At 46.1% G+C, this 19,626-nt stretch overlaps 1 protein-coding gene across 1 annotated transcript in view; it reads left to right on the forward strand.

Annotated features, from left to right (window-relative positions):
* Positions 1 to 552: 552 nt before the first annotated feature.
* Positions 553 to 19,626, forward strand: part of SLC35E4 (solute carrier family 35 member E4) — a 160,707-nt gene continuing 141,633 nt past the window's right edge. The window contains exon 1 of the mRNA XM_069619155.1: positions 553 to 1,995. Coding sequence (XP_069475256.1) covers positions 1,362 to 1,995 — 634 coding nt within the window. The 5' untranslated portion in view covers positions 553 to 1,361. The remainder of the gene's footprint in view (positions 1,996 to 19,626) is intronic.

Below are 19,626 nucleotides of genomic sequence, written 5' to 3' on the forward strand. Positions count from 1 at the left end.
TTTTCTGCTGTTTCCCACTCCACGTTTCTCTTTTACCCTGCAGTAAAGTCGGCCAATTATCCACAGAAAATAGTTTGGAAGTGTTATGTGAAATCGAGACATAGGGGTAGGCTGTCCATAGGCACAGTAAGCTGTGAATATACACGGAAGACAGGGCACCCCCCAATCGGGTAACCCTGACCAGGGGGCTCGGGGTCTGTGCCAGATGCGGCGTAGGAGAGATGAGGACCAAGTCACCTGAAGCAGTCGGCTCAATGCCACCTGTAGGATGTGTCTTTAGTTGACAGGGGGGCGGTGTCAAGAAAAAAGTCCCGTGCCACCTCGTGTTGTCCCCGCAGGGTCTGTCTGTCCGTGCTGGGATGTGCAAGTCAGGATGGTAAGGTCACAGCCGCGACTCGTGTTTCAGGGTCGCACATCGCCGTCTAAATGGAGAGCAGACGTCCCCACGAGACTTCCCAATATAGCTCGCTGGTGACATGCCGTAGTACGCACGGCTGCGGTGTGTTGTGCTCAGTGCGGGGAGTGTGCTTCTGAGGCAGGGCCGGGCCAGGGAGGATCCGGCACTGAGAGGGCTGGGCCAGGCTCCCGTCCTCTTCCCTGTCTGACGGGGCCCGAGCGCCGACTGGCAGCTAAGCAACCTGCCGCTGAAGTCTTCTGCTGGGGGACTGCACCCCACCCTGCAACCACCGCAGCAGGCGCCTGAGTCACCCTTCCTCAGGGTGAGCTGCCTCATCCTGTTCTGTCCTCCCCTGTGAGCATCGGCCTCGCCCTGTAGCTATACCCTCTTACCCCTCCTCTGGCATTGCTCTTTCATTTTCTCTCGTTCTTGCTCAGAAGCTCCCATCCGACTGAAAGAAAACGTGCGATCCTCGTGTACAGGACCTACATTCCTCCTTGGCGGTAGGTGCCTGCTTCACCCCCCCCACCCTCATTGTTCACAAGCATGAAGCTAAGCTGTCCCACAAGAGCCACAGATGGATGTGGGATCAGTCTTAGGGGTGCATAGAGTTCATGGCCCATGAACCTCCCACTACAAGATGGAAGCACACCACCATTGCAGTGGCATTGAGGGCCGGGACACTTGAACTACCCATCAGCACTCACGAGACAGATTGTGGACCTGTTGCTTGTCAGTTGCAGAAGGTTTGGCTGGATACTGACGCCTCACCAGCACCCTCGCTCACACTGGCTCATAAGTGATTGTGATATTGTCCAAAGATAGTCCCAATGATGACAGGTATATGTTTTAGGATAGAACTCTGGTAGGACAGACACACTCTGCATTTCACTGAAGCCTGGGCTCTCACTGATCTGCCACCCGCACCATCAGGCTGGGCCTCCTGGTTCATAAGGAAGGCCAGATGTGCCTGGACTCCACAAGGAAAGATGCAGTGGACATGGCCCTGGACTCGGGAGAACCCGCTTCAAAGACCCCGCATTCCAAGGAAGGTGGCTTGCAGGCTGAAGAGGAGTCCCCCAGGGTCCACCTTTGTGTTGCAGTCTTCTTCTGGTTAGCCACTGGCACTACCATCTCCAGCCTGAACAAATGGATCTTTCATGTGTACAACTTCCGGTACCCACTGCTGCTCTCTGCCATGCACATGCTCACCGCTATTGGGGTGGTCTATCCCCTGCTCCGGTGTGGCTGGGTGAAGCCGAAAGGTGAGGACGAGGGGCTTCTCCCTGAAAGTGCCAGGCTCAAAGTGTTCTTTCTGAGTCTAAGCTTCTGTGCAAGCATAGCCTTTGGCAACCTAGGCCTAAACCATGTGCAGCTGTCCTTCGCACAGATGACGTACACTACCACGCCACTCTTCACCTTGGTACTTTCGAGGGTGCTACTGGGCACCCGGCACCATCTACTTAAGTATGCAGCTATGGTGCCTATTTGCTTGGGAGCCTCGTTTAGCATCCTGGGCGAGGTAGAGTTTCACCATGCGGGCTGCCTCTTCCTTTTTGCCTCCACTTTTCTTCGAGGATTAAAATCGATTCAGCAAAGTAAGTTGACTCAAATCACATATGCCTTTCAATGCCTTCCCTTTCAATGCCAGAGAGCGGTCCAGGGGGTTAGCACTTAGCAAGTGGTGAGCCACTGTCACGTGCCCCAATACATGTTAGCCTGGTTTAGTAGTTCCAGGGAGATCCATGCATGCCAACAATATCCATTCTATTTCATTCGGGACATGCTAGTCTAGTCCTGGTTTTATATGTGCTTTGCCAGACTTTTAGTCCTGGATATCCTCATTAAAAATCCCCATTGCAAAGTATGATGCAATCCCCATTATGAATTCCCAGAATGCCGTGTTTAACCCAGGATTGGACTAGCGCCTCCTGAATGCAATGGATAATGTTGGAGTGTAGGGAGAGCTTGGTCGAAAAGGCTAGCTCCTAGTGTGTGTCATGTATTCAACCGAGAGTGTCTCTCACACGAAATTACAATGCAGTGCAATCGTTATTTATTGACATGGTTGATGAGGTTTCAAGTGTTGCCAAATCGTTCGTGGCGTCATTGGTGTTGCATAGTTTAACATATAGGTTTTTGTTGTGCCTCGTGGCTTCAGAAGGGCATATGCTGCTACCTTTCAGTTAATATAATGATACTATCACTTCCTGATATAGCGCTTCATGGCAGATTCAACCCGCTTCTAATTCCTGTAATAATAAGTGTTATCATTATCCAAGGGGATGGTACTCTAGTTAACCACTCTGAAGGAAGATAGCTGAGTCGGTCCTGCAAGGTTCGAACTTGTGACTGTGGGCTGCACGCAGATGTCAGAGGGTTTAACTGGTGGCGTAGCATAGAGACTTATACTAGCAGTATGTAGCAATTGCAAAGAAAGTGTCAATTTCCGGTGCTGCAGTTTATAGGGGTAAAGTACAAGCAGAAATACATTAAACTGTGCCAGAGATCAGACAGCGAGGGTGGCGATTGAGCAGGCGGGAAGATAAAAATGGCCTAGACAAATAGAAATGCCGAATGCATTTTGTAGTAACAATAGCAGCCATGTTTGTTGTGAAACACCTCCCATTATTGCTCTAACCGGAAAGGATTAAAGTCAGTCTCCTCCATCCATGATCTACAGACGTTCCCCATGGCCTCGTTACACCCTTGCTGGATTAACCCGCCAGGATACCAGCAAAGGCTGTTACCGTTTCCAGCACTCGGTCTAGCAGCCTTTCCGCCGGATTACAAGTGCCAGAGGGACTGAGTAAATCCCAATTCATGGGTCCCGTAGGACTCCATCAGTAGATTTGCTGTGATTGCCGGTACTGGTAATGAGGACTTTGTTTGCCGGTAGGGTACCTGGCTTACAGGTGCCCCACCACCAAACCCATAGTCGGGCGGTCTGGTAAAGTGCCGGTATCCACGAATACCAGCACTTTTTTACCAGACCGCCCGACTTGGAATGAAGTTTATGCAGTCACTGGCAGAGAGTGGACGAGAGCACTTGGCACACCCAAAAATAAATAGATGGGGATTCCAAACAGAGGAGGAGTGGCCTGGCCGAAGTCTGGAGGTGCCATTCCAGCAGATCGGTTCCTCTGGCAGGCCATTATCAGAGACGGTCTCAGATTAGGATTATAGAAAGCCAGGCCGTGGCACTGTGGATCACACCGGCCCTACCATAGCCCTTAGCCTTTCAAAAACTGTTTCTTTGTAATTTCTATTTAATTTCTGCTATTGTAGCAGCACTTGTGCATCATATTTTAAATAAAAGCACAAGTGCGTAGTGACTACACATCAAGTAATCACTAAAAACAGACAAAAGCCCTTAATAATGGTCTGCTCGTGAGCAATCAGCTTGCTCTGGATACCTATCAGCCTTTGCAGTCCAGGTGGGAACACCACAGGACTATAAGCCACGATTTAATTGGTAAACACTTGTTTTTTTCTCCTGCGCTTACTGAAGTCTTATCAGGTGATGCGGGGAAGTGAATGGTATTTGCATTTGGGTTTTATATAGCATAAACTGAGTTTTATGAGGTAAAGAAGTAGGGTTAAAATATGTGGTACAGGATGTTCTGGGCATGGAGGTGGGATATGAAGTGGGAACATAAGGAGCCTCGGTGGCACCTTGGTATTGAGAAGGGCTAGCTGGTATCAGGTGGTTTGGGCCTTTTTGTTGATATGTTGTCTGAAAGAGATTGTGCTTTGTATAATGACCCGAGTGATTTGGCAGTCAGAGCAAGTGAGGTGTGAAGCTGTCACTGTGCATGGCGCTTAGCCACTCGTGACTGGTATCCTGCTTAAAAGTGTGACTGAGTAGGATACATTTTGTGTTTGTGCGATTGAGTTTCATGTAGGTGCTTTCATTACAGACTTGAACGGAAGCGCAGCAATTCCTGAGGCTTGGTTTGTCCTAGGATGATCACTGACTTTTATGTATCATTTTGTATCATACATGTTTTGATGGACGCAGATGCTGGCGTCATTGCCTAGTAATGCCAATGGTGCCAGGTAATGAGTAAAGATCACTGAGTACAGTATTGAGCCTGGTGGAACTTCGCAGGTGGCCGGATGGTGGTCTTACCTGAAGTTGCCCACCTGTATGGCTTGGTGCCTGTCTGAGAGGTACGATGCAAACCATTTGAGAACTGGGCCTGAAAGGCCCATTCTGTATGCAAGTAGGATGGTCAGTGTGAGATGGCAACCATGTCACACGCAGCAGGGAGTTAGAAGAGGATCATTTGCCCAGGAATTGAAGAGAATCCTTTATGGTCTGGATGGTGGCCGTTTCAGTGCTACATTTGGTCTGAACCCAGGTTGCTAATGGTTGAGGAGTCTGTGCTGTTTAATCCGATATTGAAGGTGGTTGACACGTGTCATCTCAATGATCTTTCCAATGATTGGGAGGCTTATGATCGGTCAATAGTTTACACGATTGTCTGCGTCCGTGGTGGGTTTTCTGAGAAGAGGGCAAATTAGTCCTATTTTTAGAGTGTTTTTCAAGATGCCTGCAATGAGTGAGGCATTTTACTATTTCAGGGAAAGGTAAGGTCAACCATCTTGATTTGCTCTAGTATGGCAGTGGGTAGGGCAACATCTTCGTACATGGTTGATTTAAGTGAGGAGAGGGTGGCAGCAAGTTGCTTGAGGGTGAGGGGAGTGAAAGTGGTCCAGGTCTGTGTAATGTGCTGTGGAATCAAGAGCGGTGGGTGACTGATTTTGCAGTATCAGTCTGTTGTCTTATCTATCTTGTGAAAAAGTTGGTTTGAGTAGTGTGTGACTGCTGGGAACAGCGCTTTACTTCTGACAACGGCCACTGAGATAGTTGATGAGAAGTATGTGTTTTTTGCTTTGATGATGATAGACCAGCGCATACTAGGTCTTGGGGTGAGGAGGTCTTCGTACCTCTTCATTTTACACCTGCATTTTTTCAGCGACTGGATTGCACACTTGTTGTTGGTTAGTTGTTCTGTGTATTGGGGGGCAGAGGGTTTAAACCTGATGCAACGCATGTGCATCAACCAGTTCCCTTATGGTTTGGTTGAGAGTTGATAAGAGAGTCTAGACATTTGGGAGTGGGGTTTGTTAGAGTGGCTGGTTTGTGTTCTGGTACTTCCATGGGGTAGTCCTTAAAGGAGCAACTCAAGGACGCAGTGGGATTACCCGCTTCCTTGTTGTACCGAAGGTGTGTGTAAGGAGGATGAGAATGGGATCATGATCTGTTCAGTCAAGAGAGATAAGGCATTGTATCAGTGGGATGCTGAGAAGACAAGGTCCAATATGTTTCCTCTGAGTTGGGTGTGAGGTTTAGTATGTGTTTTATGTCCAGGGGATTCATGAGGTGGAGGAAAGCAACCCTGGTACTTGGGTCCCTCGCAGATCGACATCACCATGGAAGATGTTTGTTTGTTGAATTTGCGATTGATGCTGAGGTAATGTGATCTTAAATGTCATCGAGGAATGACCCCCACCTGTGAGGTGATTGGTAGATCAGATCTAATGTGGAGGTCTGTTTGTGCAATAGTGTAATGTGGCATGAGAGAAGCTCAAAGGGGTTTGTGGGTGTTTCACTGAGCATGGCACAAGTTCAGTCTGATAGGTGAATAGCTGCCAAACCTCCCCCTACCGACATGTTGGATGCTTTACGTTAGCGAGATGGCGACGTCGAGTCATGGGTGGGGGGTATCAACTTTCTGTGATTAAAAATGACATCAGGTTGGTGACGTTTGCAGCGTGGCAGAAAGCTGAGTGTACATTCAAGAGCATTTTGTTGCGAGTGAGGCGGGTTGTTGGAGATGGCATGTTAATAAGGAGTATGTGGACGAAATTGAGAGGATTTGTTGGCCATTTGGGAGGTGAGAATTTGTGAGCTTCTGTCCCAAAAGTGTAGGAGCAGACTGTGGCTATTGAACAAAAGTTGTGATGTCAGCATGATGTTGGAGAGACAGGAGTTCTAGCCCTTGGCCCCATCCATGCCTTAAAACGAATAAACAGGCAATGTTCTAGTGTTCGTCCATGGGCGATGTGGTGGGTCAGAAAAAGGATGTGGACACTGTGATGACATTTCTACTAGTTATTTATTAAATAATAAGGAGAATGCCCATCTTTCCCTATTGCTAAATGGTTGGTCCATGCCTATATAAATAATTACGGTGCTCGTCAGTCGTCAGAAAGTCTCAAAGGAGTCAGTCCGCTGTCCAAAACTAGGTCTAGCTGACCCTACAACTATTCTAACCAACTTAGAAAAGATCAGGAGGATGCCTCCCTACTCCGGATTATGATATGGCAATGTCTCTCCTTCTTTTCATGACTCCTAGTTAGTAGGTTATTTTTAAATAGTCTCTTGTCAGTTTCTGTTTCAGTTCTTGCCACTCTTTCACAATGTCTTTGGGTCTTCCTCCATCTTTAGGGGTACTTTTCCAATACCCCGCTTTTGGTCTCTTGCTTCTTCTTAGGTTAAGGTTGCTATACCATTTTGAGCTCAGTAACATATAACTTCTGAGCTAGGTAACACTGTCTTGGCTCTTAGGGTTCCCCTTTCCTCAGACTCTGAGTATCTTTTCCCTTAAGCGGTTCCCATAACTTCTCTTGGTCTTCATATAAGTCTCTCTTGGGGATTCCCCACTCTTTACTTCTTGGGTCATGGGGTATTTTCCCCTCTTCCTATGGTATTTGCACCCCTGTAGTGGTGCTCTCTCTTTCAGGTTTTGTTGTTAACCTCTTTCTCACATTAATACATTTCCACTTCATCAACTTCAAATTCAATGTTTTGTCAATTTCTCTGGGATGAGTTTCTCTTGCTTTATAACGATTCCTTGATGGTCTCTCAGTTCTCCTGGTTCTCCCCATTACCTCTGACTCTCCAGGAGAACGTTGCCGGGGCCTGTACTTCCTCTGGTTCTCTGTCTTGTCAAATCTGTCTGCGTCCGACACTTGGTCCTCTCTCTCCCTAGGACCAGGTACGTTTGCGCTAAGGTGATGTGTCGCTGCCTCCTGGGTGTAGTTGTTTCAGCATTGTTGGACCGGTGCATTGGTATTCGGATTCCCATCTCCCTCTCTCCTAACTGCATGTAGATACTGGGCCTCCAGTGTCTTGCTCTGGCATTCAGGCCACCTACAAAAGTCGCAGGCTCTGCAGATCTCCTCTGCTCCACCCTCACAGGTGTCACAGCATCAGGGGCCTTCCCCTGCTTACGCTCTCCACTTCCTCTCTGGACTTCGCCACATCTCGGCGAATACTGTCCCTCTTTCTCTATCATCATTCTAACTCTTCTTAATTATATGGAGGTCTCGCCTTAAAGAGATTGATATTATTTCTTGTTTGCAGATGTCAATTTCAATGTTGGCTTTTGCCCAATCTCTGGCTTCAATAGGGTTCTGCATATCTGATAGTCCCATGTATGCCACCATAGGAAATGGCTTAGGGAGGACCCGCCGGCACGGGAGTCCATGTCCCAAAAGTGGAAGTCTCTCCTGTCTAGGTCCCAGGTGCCTTAACCCCTAGGCAGGGTGATACGGAGCAGGCTCACCTCACCAGCCTCACAGGGGGGGGGCACCCCCATGGGGAGAAGGGAGGAATTCCCTCGATTCATCACAGTGAGGCCACTAGCGATGAAGGTACCAGTGATGAGGATACCTAGTGAAAGCAGGATATAAGGAAGAGCTGCTATCCCATGATTCGCAGGTAGGCTGGAGGAGGCAGAGCTGGTCACAAAGGCACTCCTTTGAGCCTGGTGGAGGAGCTGTGCAAGTAAAGGACAGAAAACAGGCCCATAAGTAGTCACCAAGTGTCAGGAAAAAGCTGAAGGAGGTAGCACTATTCACTGCGTGGCACAAAAAAGCTGGAGGAGGCTGAGTTGGCCATGTGAGCAGGGACACTCCTCTGACTCTGGTGACAGAATACTCCAATGGAGGGAAAAAACAAGTCCTTAAGTTGTCACCGTTTGGCAGGAAGATATGGAGGAGTTAGAGCTAGTCACTATTTGGCGTCAAAAGCAGGTAGATTTGAGCTGGTCACATGACCTGGGACACTCCTCTGAGCCTAGTGGCTGAACACTGCAAGGGAGAAAAAAAGCACCATAAGTAGTCACCGTTTGGCAGGAAAATCTGGAGAAGGCGGAGCTGGTCATGTGACCAGAGACACTCCTCTGAGACTGGTCTAGAAAGCAGTAGATTTCCAGGGGCGCAATGACTAGAGGAGGACAGTAGGGCCAAGGCACAGTGAAGTGAATGGTTACTCATTTAAGCAGTGGAGGATATAACTCATGATGAAAGACAAATGTCATGTCCCGGGCAAATTAGAGGAACATCAAGTAAAGTAGATGTGTTAGTAGGCCAGTTGATATGGCAGGTGAAGGCAAAGAATGGCTTATTTCTAAGTTGAGAGTAATCCTCCTCCTTGATTTGAGTTCTTGGCCTTGATTAGAGATGCCCTGGTATTTCCTTACACAGTGGTGTCTTTTACTACAAACACCAGGAGTTCTGGATGGGAAATAATACGAGTATTGGCCCTTTTAAGAAGTCACAGGAAGTGACATCATGTAAACTTTGACCCCTGTGACTTAACTTTTCATGTTTTAAGTCATCCCTATTGAAAACTCTAGGCTAGAACAAGTTAACAGTGATATTCAGTAGGCATAAGCAACCAACTACGAAATGTAGCAAAACATGGAGGAATACCTACCCTTTAATGGTCACCAATCTGGTTGGTTAAATTGCAGGGGGTGAAACAGTCCACAGGGGCTACAAGCACCATGCCTGTGGTAGCAGTTACTACCCCAAGTCAACCATAAGCAGATAGGACAATGGGCCTCATTACAATACCAGCGGTAGCCATGCCGGTATAACAGGCACGGCTGCCGCCGGTATCATTTTTTTCTAGCGCCCAGGAATGGGCAATTACCGGGTCATTACGGCCCCACCGGACCCGGTAATTGCCCATTCCTGGGCGCTGGAATATATTACTCCCCCATTCCCATTCGAGCCCCTTGGGGTTCAATGGGAATGGGGAGGCTGGATGCACCGGCACCATTCAGAATTGTGCCAGTGCATCCGGCATGCTCTGCTCCCGGGTGCCGGTCCGTCCGCCAGGTCAGACCTGGCAGGCGAAAAGGCACCCGCAAGCAGAACCTGTAGTTTGCCAGTACGGTAACAACGATACCGGCAAGTTTACCGGTACTGGTGTTACTGTACCGGCAAACTTGGAATGAGGCCCAGTGTCCCTTTACCCATTAAAGGACAGGTTCCTTTGTGCGCAATTGATTTTTCACACACTATGTTCAAGGAGAGGGAGTAATGGGTAGGGCGCAGGAGACAGAGAGGTCCACTTATCAGATGCTGGTGCGAAGCTGTGCTAGCAGGCATTATTTACTTCCATGCCCCCTTTCATTGTCTAGTGCTGCTCTCACTTGCTTTGCCCTTCCTATTTTCCACCAGTCTTTGACGTGTGTCGTGTTGACACATCTGCTTGGGCGCTTCTAGTGAGTCACCGTGGTCTTTCTCGCTGTGCTGATTTATTTCGAGACTTTAGAGATACGAGCTGTGTTGTTTTGGCATGTACTGTGGTGACTCAGCCACGCATAAGTAAGGGCGATCCCAGCCGGACGGGTTCTTAACTCAAGTGAATATTATAGCGGCACGTCCCTAACTGTGGTTAGAGAGCAAGAGAAGTCCGCTTTGGGTCACTGATTTATTTTCCTTAACCACACAAAATGTGTCACTTGGGTAAACACATGCATGCTACCAGGATGAGGGGATGCATAGTCTTTTTTTAATTTTTACCCCTCCTTTGTGTGTTAGCAAGCCACCAATCTACGTGTGAACGGTGGGAGAAGAGAAACATGTTGTGCTGATAAAAATAGAAAGCAATAGAAGGCATCGATAAAAGCAAAAGAAAATATGGGAGAAAGGAGCCCATTAAAAATAAAAGACAGACTGAAATCTTAGTATCAGCCCAGCAGGAAACTTCCTAAGAAACTGACAGTTCTTGTTTAGCTGGGAAATCTGCTGAGACTAGTATATCTGTCTATATAGCATATAGTATATCTCCGCGTGCCAGAAACATTCACGGAGACGGACCGAACAGTCACTAGTCCTTGTGATGGGTTTGGCAGTGCAGCTGGCGGTAATTCAGTTACGGTCACCTTGACTTTAACAGAATTACCTCTGTTTTTACCGCACCGCCGAATTCCGAGTTTGGAGGAAAAGTGGAGAATTCACCTCCAGCAAAAATCTGAAAGTGCATGCTCCATTTTTCTTCAAATAATCTGCAGATTTACCAGAGTGAAATTACCGCTGCCGGTAAATCTGCCAAAATCCCCTTGTAGTACTGTGGACTCCAAAAATGAGGACTAACACCTTCCTACAAGCACTTGTAATTGCGTAAACCCACTGTCCCAAGTTGCAGTAGCGGTAAACGATTTGGGCGGTAATGCAGCAGATTTACGGTGGAATTACCACCAAACTTGTAATGAGGCACTTGTTGGGACCTGTGCAAATCTGAGAGCAGCAGCAAGGAACCTTTCTCTGGGTGGGCCAAAGGCGATGGCACATTTCAAGTTATGGCCTGAGTCAAAGCTGAGGGCTTTTCATTGGGGAAGGGTCATTATCACAAGGGATAACTACCCCTCCTGAGGTCTATAAGGCTATTTGCATATAGTTGTAGTTGCAAGACCTGGTTTGGAGCTTTGGTGCTGAAGCTAAAATTTTAGTTTAATAATGAGAACGTAAAGTAATTTAGGCTGGTTTTATTTTATAGTATTCAAATAAAAAGCTTGTCTTCATACATTAAACATTTCAATTGCAAACTTGGTTAAACTGTAGCAGGTTTAAAATGAGCATGCATTAGGGGTTTTATAAAAGTAAACAGTTTCTCTATAAAAATAAAATGTAAAGAATGTTCCCGTGTTTCAGCTTTGTCGTTGGTTTGCTAAATAGGATGTTGCAGTGAACACAAAATGGTTCTCTTAGAGTGGAAGTCTCTCGGTTAGAGACATCATGCCTGGAAACTGCATTATTGTTTCTCTGTTTGCTTTTGAAGTCAGAATGTGCTGAATACAGGCAATACAGTAGCACGTGTACAGGTAGCTCGTGACTGCACTCTGAGCATTCTGATTGGCTGAGAAAAGGTCAATAACGATTTCCATGTGCGAATACACAGACTACCTACACGTTTTATGCAATAAGCACAATTCTTCTTTAATCACGTCATTGATTTGTTTGGCTGCTTTGCCAGCTGTCATTGGGGCACTTCATGGCCCAGTAATGTGGTTAATGTACAGCGACACGTACATACCTTGCTATGAGTGGACCAGTGACCAAGAGTTGCAGAACCAGGGTGATGCAAGCTGGGTACAGACTGAAAGTTCTTTTTAAGGGGGATCCCGAAAAGATATTGGTTTTAGTTTGTACAGTAACTATGGGTCAGGCAGGAGCAATTCAACAAAAAGGTGTTCATACATATGGTGGCCTGCCGGAAGAGAGTAATTCTAATTTCCTGCCTTAATTTAGGCATGCGATTTTAGCCTGTGGCTTTTTCTGGGAGAAGTTCAGTCACTGGATACAAGAATGTGATGCTCAAAGTGAAAGTGTCCAAGGAAGCACTGAGACAGAATCATTTTTCATCACCACTCCCTGGAAGATGTGACTACAGGGGAGGCACCTTATTTTTCCCTATAAGGGTGCATTTTTCTGATTCTATCAAAAACCCTGCTTTTGGGGTGTAACAGGGCCAGTAACAGGCCCCCAACACTAGCATAAAGCATGTAGCATTCTGTTACTTAATAGTTACCTTTGAGCTATATGTATCTGAAGTGGGTTATGGGGCTTTGGCATCAGGTTCGATCCCCGGGTCAGCGCTTAGAAACCTCTGGGTATTAAGCACGTTATAAAAAACCTATCATATCATATCATATGAGGGAATGTATTATCTTCTGGAGCCTTGTGGATGGAGTTTTTGGGGCCATGATCTAGAAGGCAAGTGGCAGGTGGCAGTTGGTGGAGTTGATTGGAGCCAGAGCAACTGGGGGCTCCACTTTACCCATGTACTGCGTACCTGCTTGTGAAGTAAATAAAGCAGCTTTTTAGGCTGTAACTGAGTTCCAGTCTGCTTTATAATACGAACAAGGAGGAGCTTGTAGCAGGAGCCCCTAGAGGGTTCGTTTTGTTGTTCAGCATCTTCTGGAGTCATGAGAAGCTGATGGATGGTTATCCATGCCGCACGATAGACACTAGGAGCAAAAGGAGTGGCAGGAGCTCGGAGACTGTCCCTGCCTGCACCAAGCTGAGCACTGGACAAGGAAGCGAATGGCCTAAGAAGGCCATTCCGCAGTGAGTAGTGCAGCGCATCGTTGAGTAGGGCACAGTGCCCGGGAGGGGCTGTCCCAGATTGAGTGATCCGTGCATGCACGCATGCAATGCTGTCCTCAATTATGGCCATTTTAGAAGCAGGCACGTTCTAACTTGCCTATCTAGCATCCTGGTGACCATCTTTGGGTCAGGCATGTTTGGGCATGCTAGTTCACACCACAGGAGGAACCATTTCAGAGTCAGGTGGACTACATAAATCAATATAATAATATTGTTTCACATGAAATCAATTAATCAGAGGATTAACACTTCAATAAATAAGTTGTTCATAAAGTGTCAAGGCCCACTTTAACTTATAGGAGTTGCACACAGCTGGAACACGTATATTTGCCTACTAAAGGTGCCTAAAGAAATACAATGGCACACCTATCACCGCAATTCTTCCTCAACCCTGGAGAACCTGTGCTGAGGTGGGACACTTGGAAGGAAGATTTTCAGGATTGTGTGTTAGCAATTCTTGGCCCATCATTGGGTGTAGGTAGAAAGCCCGTGCTTCTACTGCACAGCTTAGGGTTTGAGGGGCGAAGGATTAAAAAAATCCTCCCTGACGCCGGTAGTGTGTCTGGCAGCGGGGAACACCAAGGACAAGCTACTAGCGAGACGCTGAACACATATGAAGTTATCCTGCGCAAGATGGATGTTCATTTTGAAAAGAAAACCAGCATAATTCTGGAAAGATATTATTTCGGCATTTGGGAACAGAGTGTTGGAGAATCCATTAAGGATTTTATAACAGGATTAAGAGAGCTGCCCAATCAGTGCAATTTTGACACAACTTGCAATGAACGACTCAGGGATCAGTTCATGTTTAATGTTTGTGAAAATAAAATAAGAGAAGAGATATGGATGAAAGAAGATCCCAGTTTGGAAGAAGTGCTAGACTTCACTAAGAAGATGGCACATATGATGACATGTGTAAAGGAACTGGAGAAAAGGGGAGTACCAACTTTAGACCACAGCAAGGGACAAACAAAATGGAAGCAAAGAAACCCATTATATCACAAATGGGCGAACAGATGAAAAAGGCAAGAGCCGGAGGATTGCAACCCTCTACAATTAAGAGATGCTTTAGGTGCAGAAGCACCTTTCACTTTGCAAATTCTGAAACATTTCCTGCTATCAAAACTGAGTGCCTCAGTTGTGGAAAAAAGGGTCACTCTTCCCCGTTATTATGAACATTTTTCATGTGAATCTATCAAGGAGATTGTGGGACTGCCTAATAAAGATGGTCAAGAAGATGACTCCAGTGCTTTCTTACTGAATATGTAAGCTGGTCTGGCATGCAAGCTGAGTACAGACAAAGGAAAAGGCAGAAACCCCACATGGAGGTCGTCTCAAACAGTGTTGATGTCCCCATGCTTTTAGACACTGGATCTGATTATACTAGCATAGAAAGTGATGTGTGGAAAGAGAAGTTTGCAGGGATGCAGGTGCCATCACCGAATGTGAGAGGGAATGCCTCTGGGGGAGTCCACATACAAATGTTAGGAATGTTTGAGGCATTCTTGGAATGTTAAAGGGAAAAAACGGTGGCTAAAATGTATGTCTCAGCAAAAAGGGGGGGATCTTTTAGGTTGGTACAAACCAAGTGACATGGGGTTTAAAATCGATCCAAGCGTACCATGTAATATTTCTACAGTGAGGGATGATGTTAGCCCTGAAGGACAAATGAGAGATGTGTTTCTAGAGGAGCTTAGGATGTCTCAAGGGATAGCACCATAAGATTTGAATACAATATAGCGCTGTTCCCATTGTGGCATGTGTCAAGGATGTTCCTCCGATTTCCTTGAAGGTAGAGGTGAAACAAGAAATTGAGAGATTGTTGAGGGATGGCTTGATTGAAGAAGTGGAAACATCAGAGAAACAACTCTAGTGGGTGTTGTACGGAAGAACAATGGACAGGTGAGGCTGTTTGTCGATCTCAAGGGATTTAATAACATTGTGGTGGTGGACAAACATCCCCTTCCTAATATCTGAGAATTAGTAAGTTTATCGGTGGGTGCCAAGGTATTCAGTACACTTGATTTGGCCTCGGTTTACCATAAGATTAGGCTTTGTCGTGGTTCGAGAGATTACACCACATTTAGACTCAAAAGAGTGCCATTTTGGCTGTTTTCAGTGGCCATATTTTTCCAGGGGGTGATACATAGCCTTTTGAAAAGCATTAAGGATGTGGTATACTTTCAACACAATGTTCTTATCACTGGGAAGGATGTTGTAGAGCATAACTACCGACTACATGAAGTGTTAGAGATAATTGCTCAGGCAGGTCTGAAAGGAAAAGTGTATATTCAGGGTAGAGTCTGTTGATTATTTGGGTCACAAGCTGAGTTGCTGAGGGCTGGAACCGAGGAAATAATTTGTCTCGGCTATAGTCAATGTGGAACCACCCAGAGATAAGGGAAGGGTGATGTAATTTCTAGGTTTAATGGAATATTATTATAGATTTGTAAAGCACTTTGCGTACGGATGTGGGGCCATCAGAGAACTGTGTAAGAAGGGTTGTGAGTTTGTCTGGAGCAGTGCCTGTCAGGCAGAATTTGAAGACATTCAAAGTGGCATTATGGCAGCACCAGCATTGGGTAACTTTGACACTACGTGTGAGACGTACATCATGAGCGATGTTAGTGATGCAAGTTTAGGTGCAGTTCTGCTCCAAAAGCAGTGTGGAGTTGTCAAAGTAATTGCTTTTGCTTCACAAGTGTTGAATGTTGTGGAGGAAAGGTACTCAGTGATTGAGAAGGAGGCACTCAGCATGATCAAAACAGTGAAGAAGTGTAGAGCCTTCCTGTGGGCAAGACCCTTTATAATATATAAGGATGTGCTTATGTGCAAAGGCCTGGAAGGGGTCTCAAGGAGAATAATGAGGTGGTGTATGTCCATGCAGGGACATTATTTCACGGTAAAGAATGTACCTGGTAAGGAGAATGACATTGCAGACTATTTGTCGAGGGGAAGCTACCAGATACAAGTTGATCTAGATAGTGACGAGTTAAATGAAGCTGGAGAACAAGCTTTTCTGGTTTGTGAAGAGACCATCACTGAGTGTGAATGGGCAGAAGAAGTATGACTGGGCAAAGAGGTACAGCAGGTCATAATATATTGTTAGGCCAGCTTGGAGAGGGTGGGGTCCAAGGACTGGTTGTCAGCCTTTCATAGAGTGGAGATGAATTAAGTTTGGAAGGGCAGTACTTATGTAAGACAAGTCGCTTGGTGCCGCCAAGAAGTATTAGAGGGAGGTTCAGGAATGTCAAATACTAGAGGGATATTGATAGGATATTATTTGGTGGCCTGGGTTAGATTCTGATATTGAGGAGTTGGTCAAAGGTTGTGATATGTGTGGAGAGGCAGACAAGATGCTTAGGAACTTTGTACAGCCTTTGAACGCTATAGAATTGCCCAGCATGCCTTGGGAGTTCATAGCATTAGCTATCCTGTGTCCAATAAGTGGGGACAGAGGTGTGGAGAAGTATGTCATTGTGTTGATAGACCTATTTTCCATGTGGGACGAGGTTAAAGTTGTTTGGGAAGCCGACTTCAGGGCAGTGGTTGAATTTCTAAATGCTGTGTTCGAGAAGGAAGGATTTCCCAGAGCGATTCTGGTGTGCAGTTGCCATGGAGGGTCATGGAATCATTTTTGAAAGGTATAGGGGTAAGTAATCTTCGCACCTCCTTTCATCATCCCGAGACTAACAGAGCTGTGGAGTGATTTAATCACACACTTATGCAGGGATTCAGAATGGTGGTTGAGGCAGGCAGGAGCTGGGAGGTGTTAGTGGAAAAAGGGTTTGTTCCTACTACCTGGCTCTGCATGCTACTGCTCATCCTGTTTGAGGAGTTAAGGAAAAGGAAGCCTCACACCGCAACCAATCCACTGTGGTGGGGATGAATGGGTTCATGGAGTGGGATGACCAAGGTTTGAAAGAGAGGGTGGTGTGCAAGAACATGAACATGAAGGATGGTTATGATATGCAGTAACACGTGAGGAGAGGAGTGTGGACTCCTGAATGCTTATTTTGAGAGCAGGTAATGTTCCAAAATCTGAGAGCAGGATTTGGGGACCACACACCATCAGGAGGGTGCTGAAATATGCTCTTGTGATGGAGGATGGTCAGGTGTGAACAAAGGAAAATTAGCCCATGGAGAAAAGGAAACGGGGGAGTAGAGCTTGTTTGTGTGGGTGGGGGAGATGTGTAGTATTGTTTTATTCAATATTTACCGTTGGGCTATATGTATATGTATCTGAAGTGGGTTGTACGCAGTGACATTGGGAGGGAATGTATTATCTTCTGGAGCCGCCTTGGGGATGACATGTTTGGGTGATGAGAAGGTGGCCAGGATCTAGAAGTCAAGGGCCAGTTGGGGACGTTGATTGGAGCTGGAGCAGCTGGGGGCCCCATTCTACCCACGCACTTGATACCTGCTTGTGAAGTGAATAAAGCAGCTTTTGAGACTGTACCTGTGTGCTAGTCTGCTTTATAATGCAGAGGAAAGCGAGTGATGATGAGAGAGTGCGGTGAGAAAGATCATGAGCAGAAAGCAGCAAAGGAACGTGAGGGATTGCAGGGCTAAGGGGCAGGAGCAGGGCCTGGGCTTGCGACCAGTGGGTAACAAATATCAGGCCTTCTGATTGGTTGGTGCTCTCTCCCTGTACTGTGATATATGATGAGCGCTAATTAATCCATTAGCATTCTCATGAAGATGGCCTAGTTGATGAATCACAGTTATATCTAAATCTCTTATTTGGATAAGCCATATTCCTAGGTCACTACAAAGGAAGGTGACCAGTCTGGACATTGCAATGAGTACCAAACATGTATGGTCAACATTATTTTAAACCAAGATATTGGCTAAACATTTCTCTTAAAGTAAACTCAACTTCTTTCTCAAAGATGGGGCTTTCTTTTGATTAAAGCTGCTTATTGGTCTGCTTCTTTCTCATTCAGTTAATAAAGCCCTGATCTTAGTTCACCGTGGGAACAGGATGATGCTGTGCATCATAGGTGCATCCCTTCACCCTTCCATCCCACATATTGATGCTGAGTACTACATTGCGGGTAATAATGACAGTAAGAAGTAACATCTGCCACCCAGGCGCTCTGAGTCTGGATCTCTGGTGATAGGGGTGCTACATAAAACATGAGAATTACTTTTATGAATCTGTACAATTTAAATCCTAGAGGACCTAGTGGGCTTGGGAACAGGAGCTACACACTTGTTATATTGCAAATCCTCGAAGGCCTTTTGCTGTTGCATAGTTGAATTGACAACTGTTGGTTGCTTCCAAGGTGGAATTAGTTTTTCTCGGGTACTCTCAACAGGTTGCGGACAGGTAAATGTGCTTTTCTAATCTGTGTTTTGCCAAGCAAGCACAACAGGTCATTGACTGCACAGTAAGAGGATTAAATACCCGTCTTCACATCTTCCCGCACCTGCCCATAGCATCTTGTATGGATCCCTTAGTGGTTGAAGAGCTACCAAACTATTCACTTAAGTGACCATCCTGAGTACTATTTCGACGCCTGCAGATAGAGCAGGTCAGCAACCACTTGTACATCTGAGATAAGGATGAGGGGTACACTGGGCTGCGTCCAGAGCAACTCCAGTGTCAGAAAGAAGAGGCTTGTGGAAATGTTCTTGAACTGTAGTTACCAATTCCCTCAGCCACCTTTTCTACTGACCAGGATCACCTCATTCAAGAGATGAGTGGAAGCCCCTAAAGAACTTCCTACCTTTCCTCTTTTAGTTGTCAGAGCTCTTTCAACCCATCTCAAGTCCTCATTCTCTGTGTTCACTCGGCACAGGCTGTGGTTAGAACCTCTACTTGCTCATTGAACCCTTTATCAGTATTCAGGCAAAGACCCATAAATTGTGTTAATTTCTTTTATATCGCATGGAATACCTGAAGGCATTAAGGCGCTAATAACCAATCTTTAACTGCTGTTGGCAATTCTAGGGCTCTTAAGAGACTGTTGGGAAAGATTTTGAAAATAAGTAGGTTTTTAGTTGTTTATTAAATATTCCATAATTCACTTTGCGTCTTTTTCATCCTGGTGGTCTTTGAACTGCAAATGATGTGCCTTCCTGCTTTTAAGATTAAATCTGGGGACAACTAACAGATTTGCGTCCGAAGGTCTGAGAGAACGACCAGGAAAGTACCAGAATAAGAATCGTTTAAAACATTCTCCAGGGATATCAAACAATTACCTGTGAGCTAAGTGGCAATTTTAAACGAAATCTTATTATTATACAAAGTCTTTGTACTGTGCACAAATACAGGGATGTTGGCCACTGGGGGGGGGGGCAATTTAGTTCTCTAAAATTTGAAGGTGTGATATTTGATGTTTAGGACATGCAGATAAAAGATAGTTACAATGATCCAATATGGAATTTACAATATCTCTTGCAATGTATCCCAAACTGTGCTCTGCCAGGACCTGCAACGGCATCCCTTCGGAGTTCTTGAGGCTCGTTTATCTGGGTACTATCTGCACAGTGCGCTGCACACTGTGTCTCCGTTCTGGGGCTGCCCTCCTCCTTGCTTGAGATGTTGGATGGAATCTTCATCTTCCCTTCACTGACCTGTCCACCTGGTAGTCACAGAGGACAAACCCAAGGCTTATGAACGATTCACCTAGCACCTCTAGCTCTATGGTTACGTCTCCGCTTGTATGACAACCTGAGGCCTGTAAATCTGGTTGACCAACTCTCTGATCTGGAGTGGAATTTCTAGATAACTTTCTTTAGCCACACTGTATGTGAGCCCTTCTTCCAGTTGGTCATGTTTAGCTCAGGCGCTTAACCCCTTTCATGGG

Source organism: Ambystoma mexicanum, chromosome 10 (assembly GCF_040938575.1).
Source record: "Ambystoma mexicanum isolate Mex_15411 chromosome 10, UKY_AmexF1_1, whole genome shotgun sequence".
Classification (NCBI taxonomy): domain Eukaryota; kingdom Metazoa; phylum Chordata; class Amphibia; order Caudata; family Ambystomatidae; genus Ambystoma; species Ambystoma mexicanum.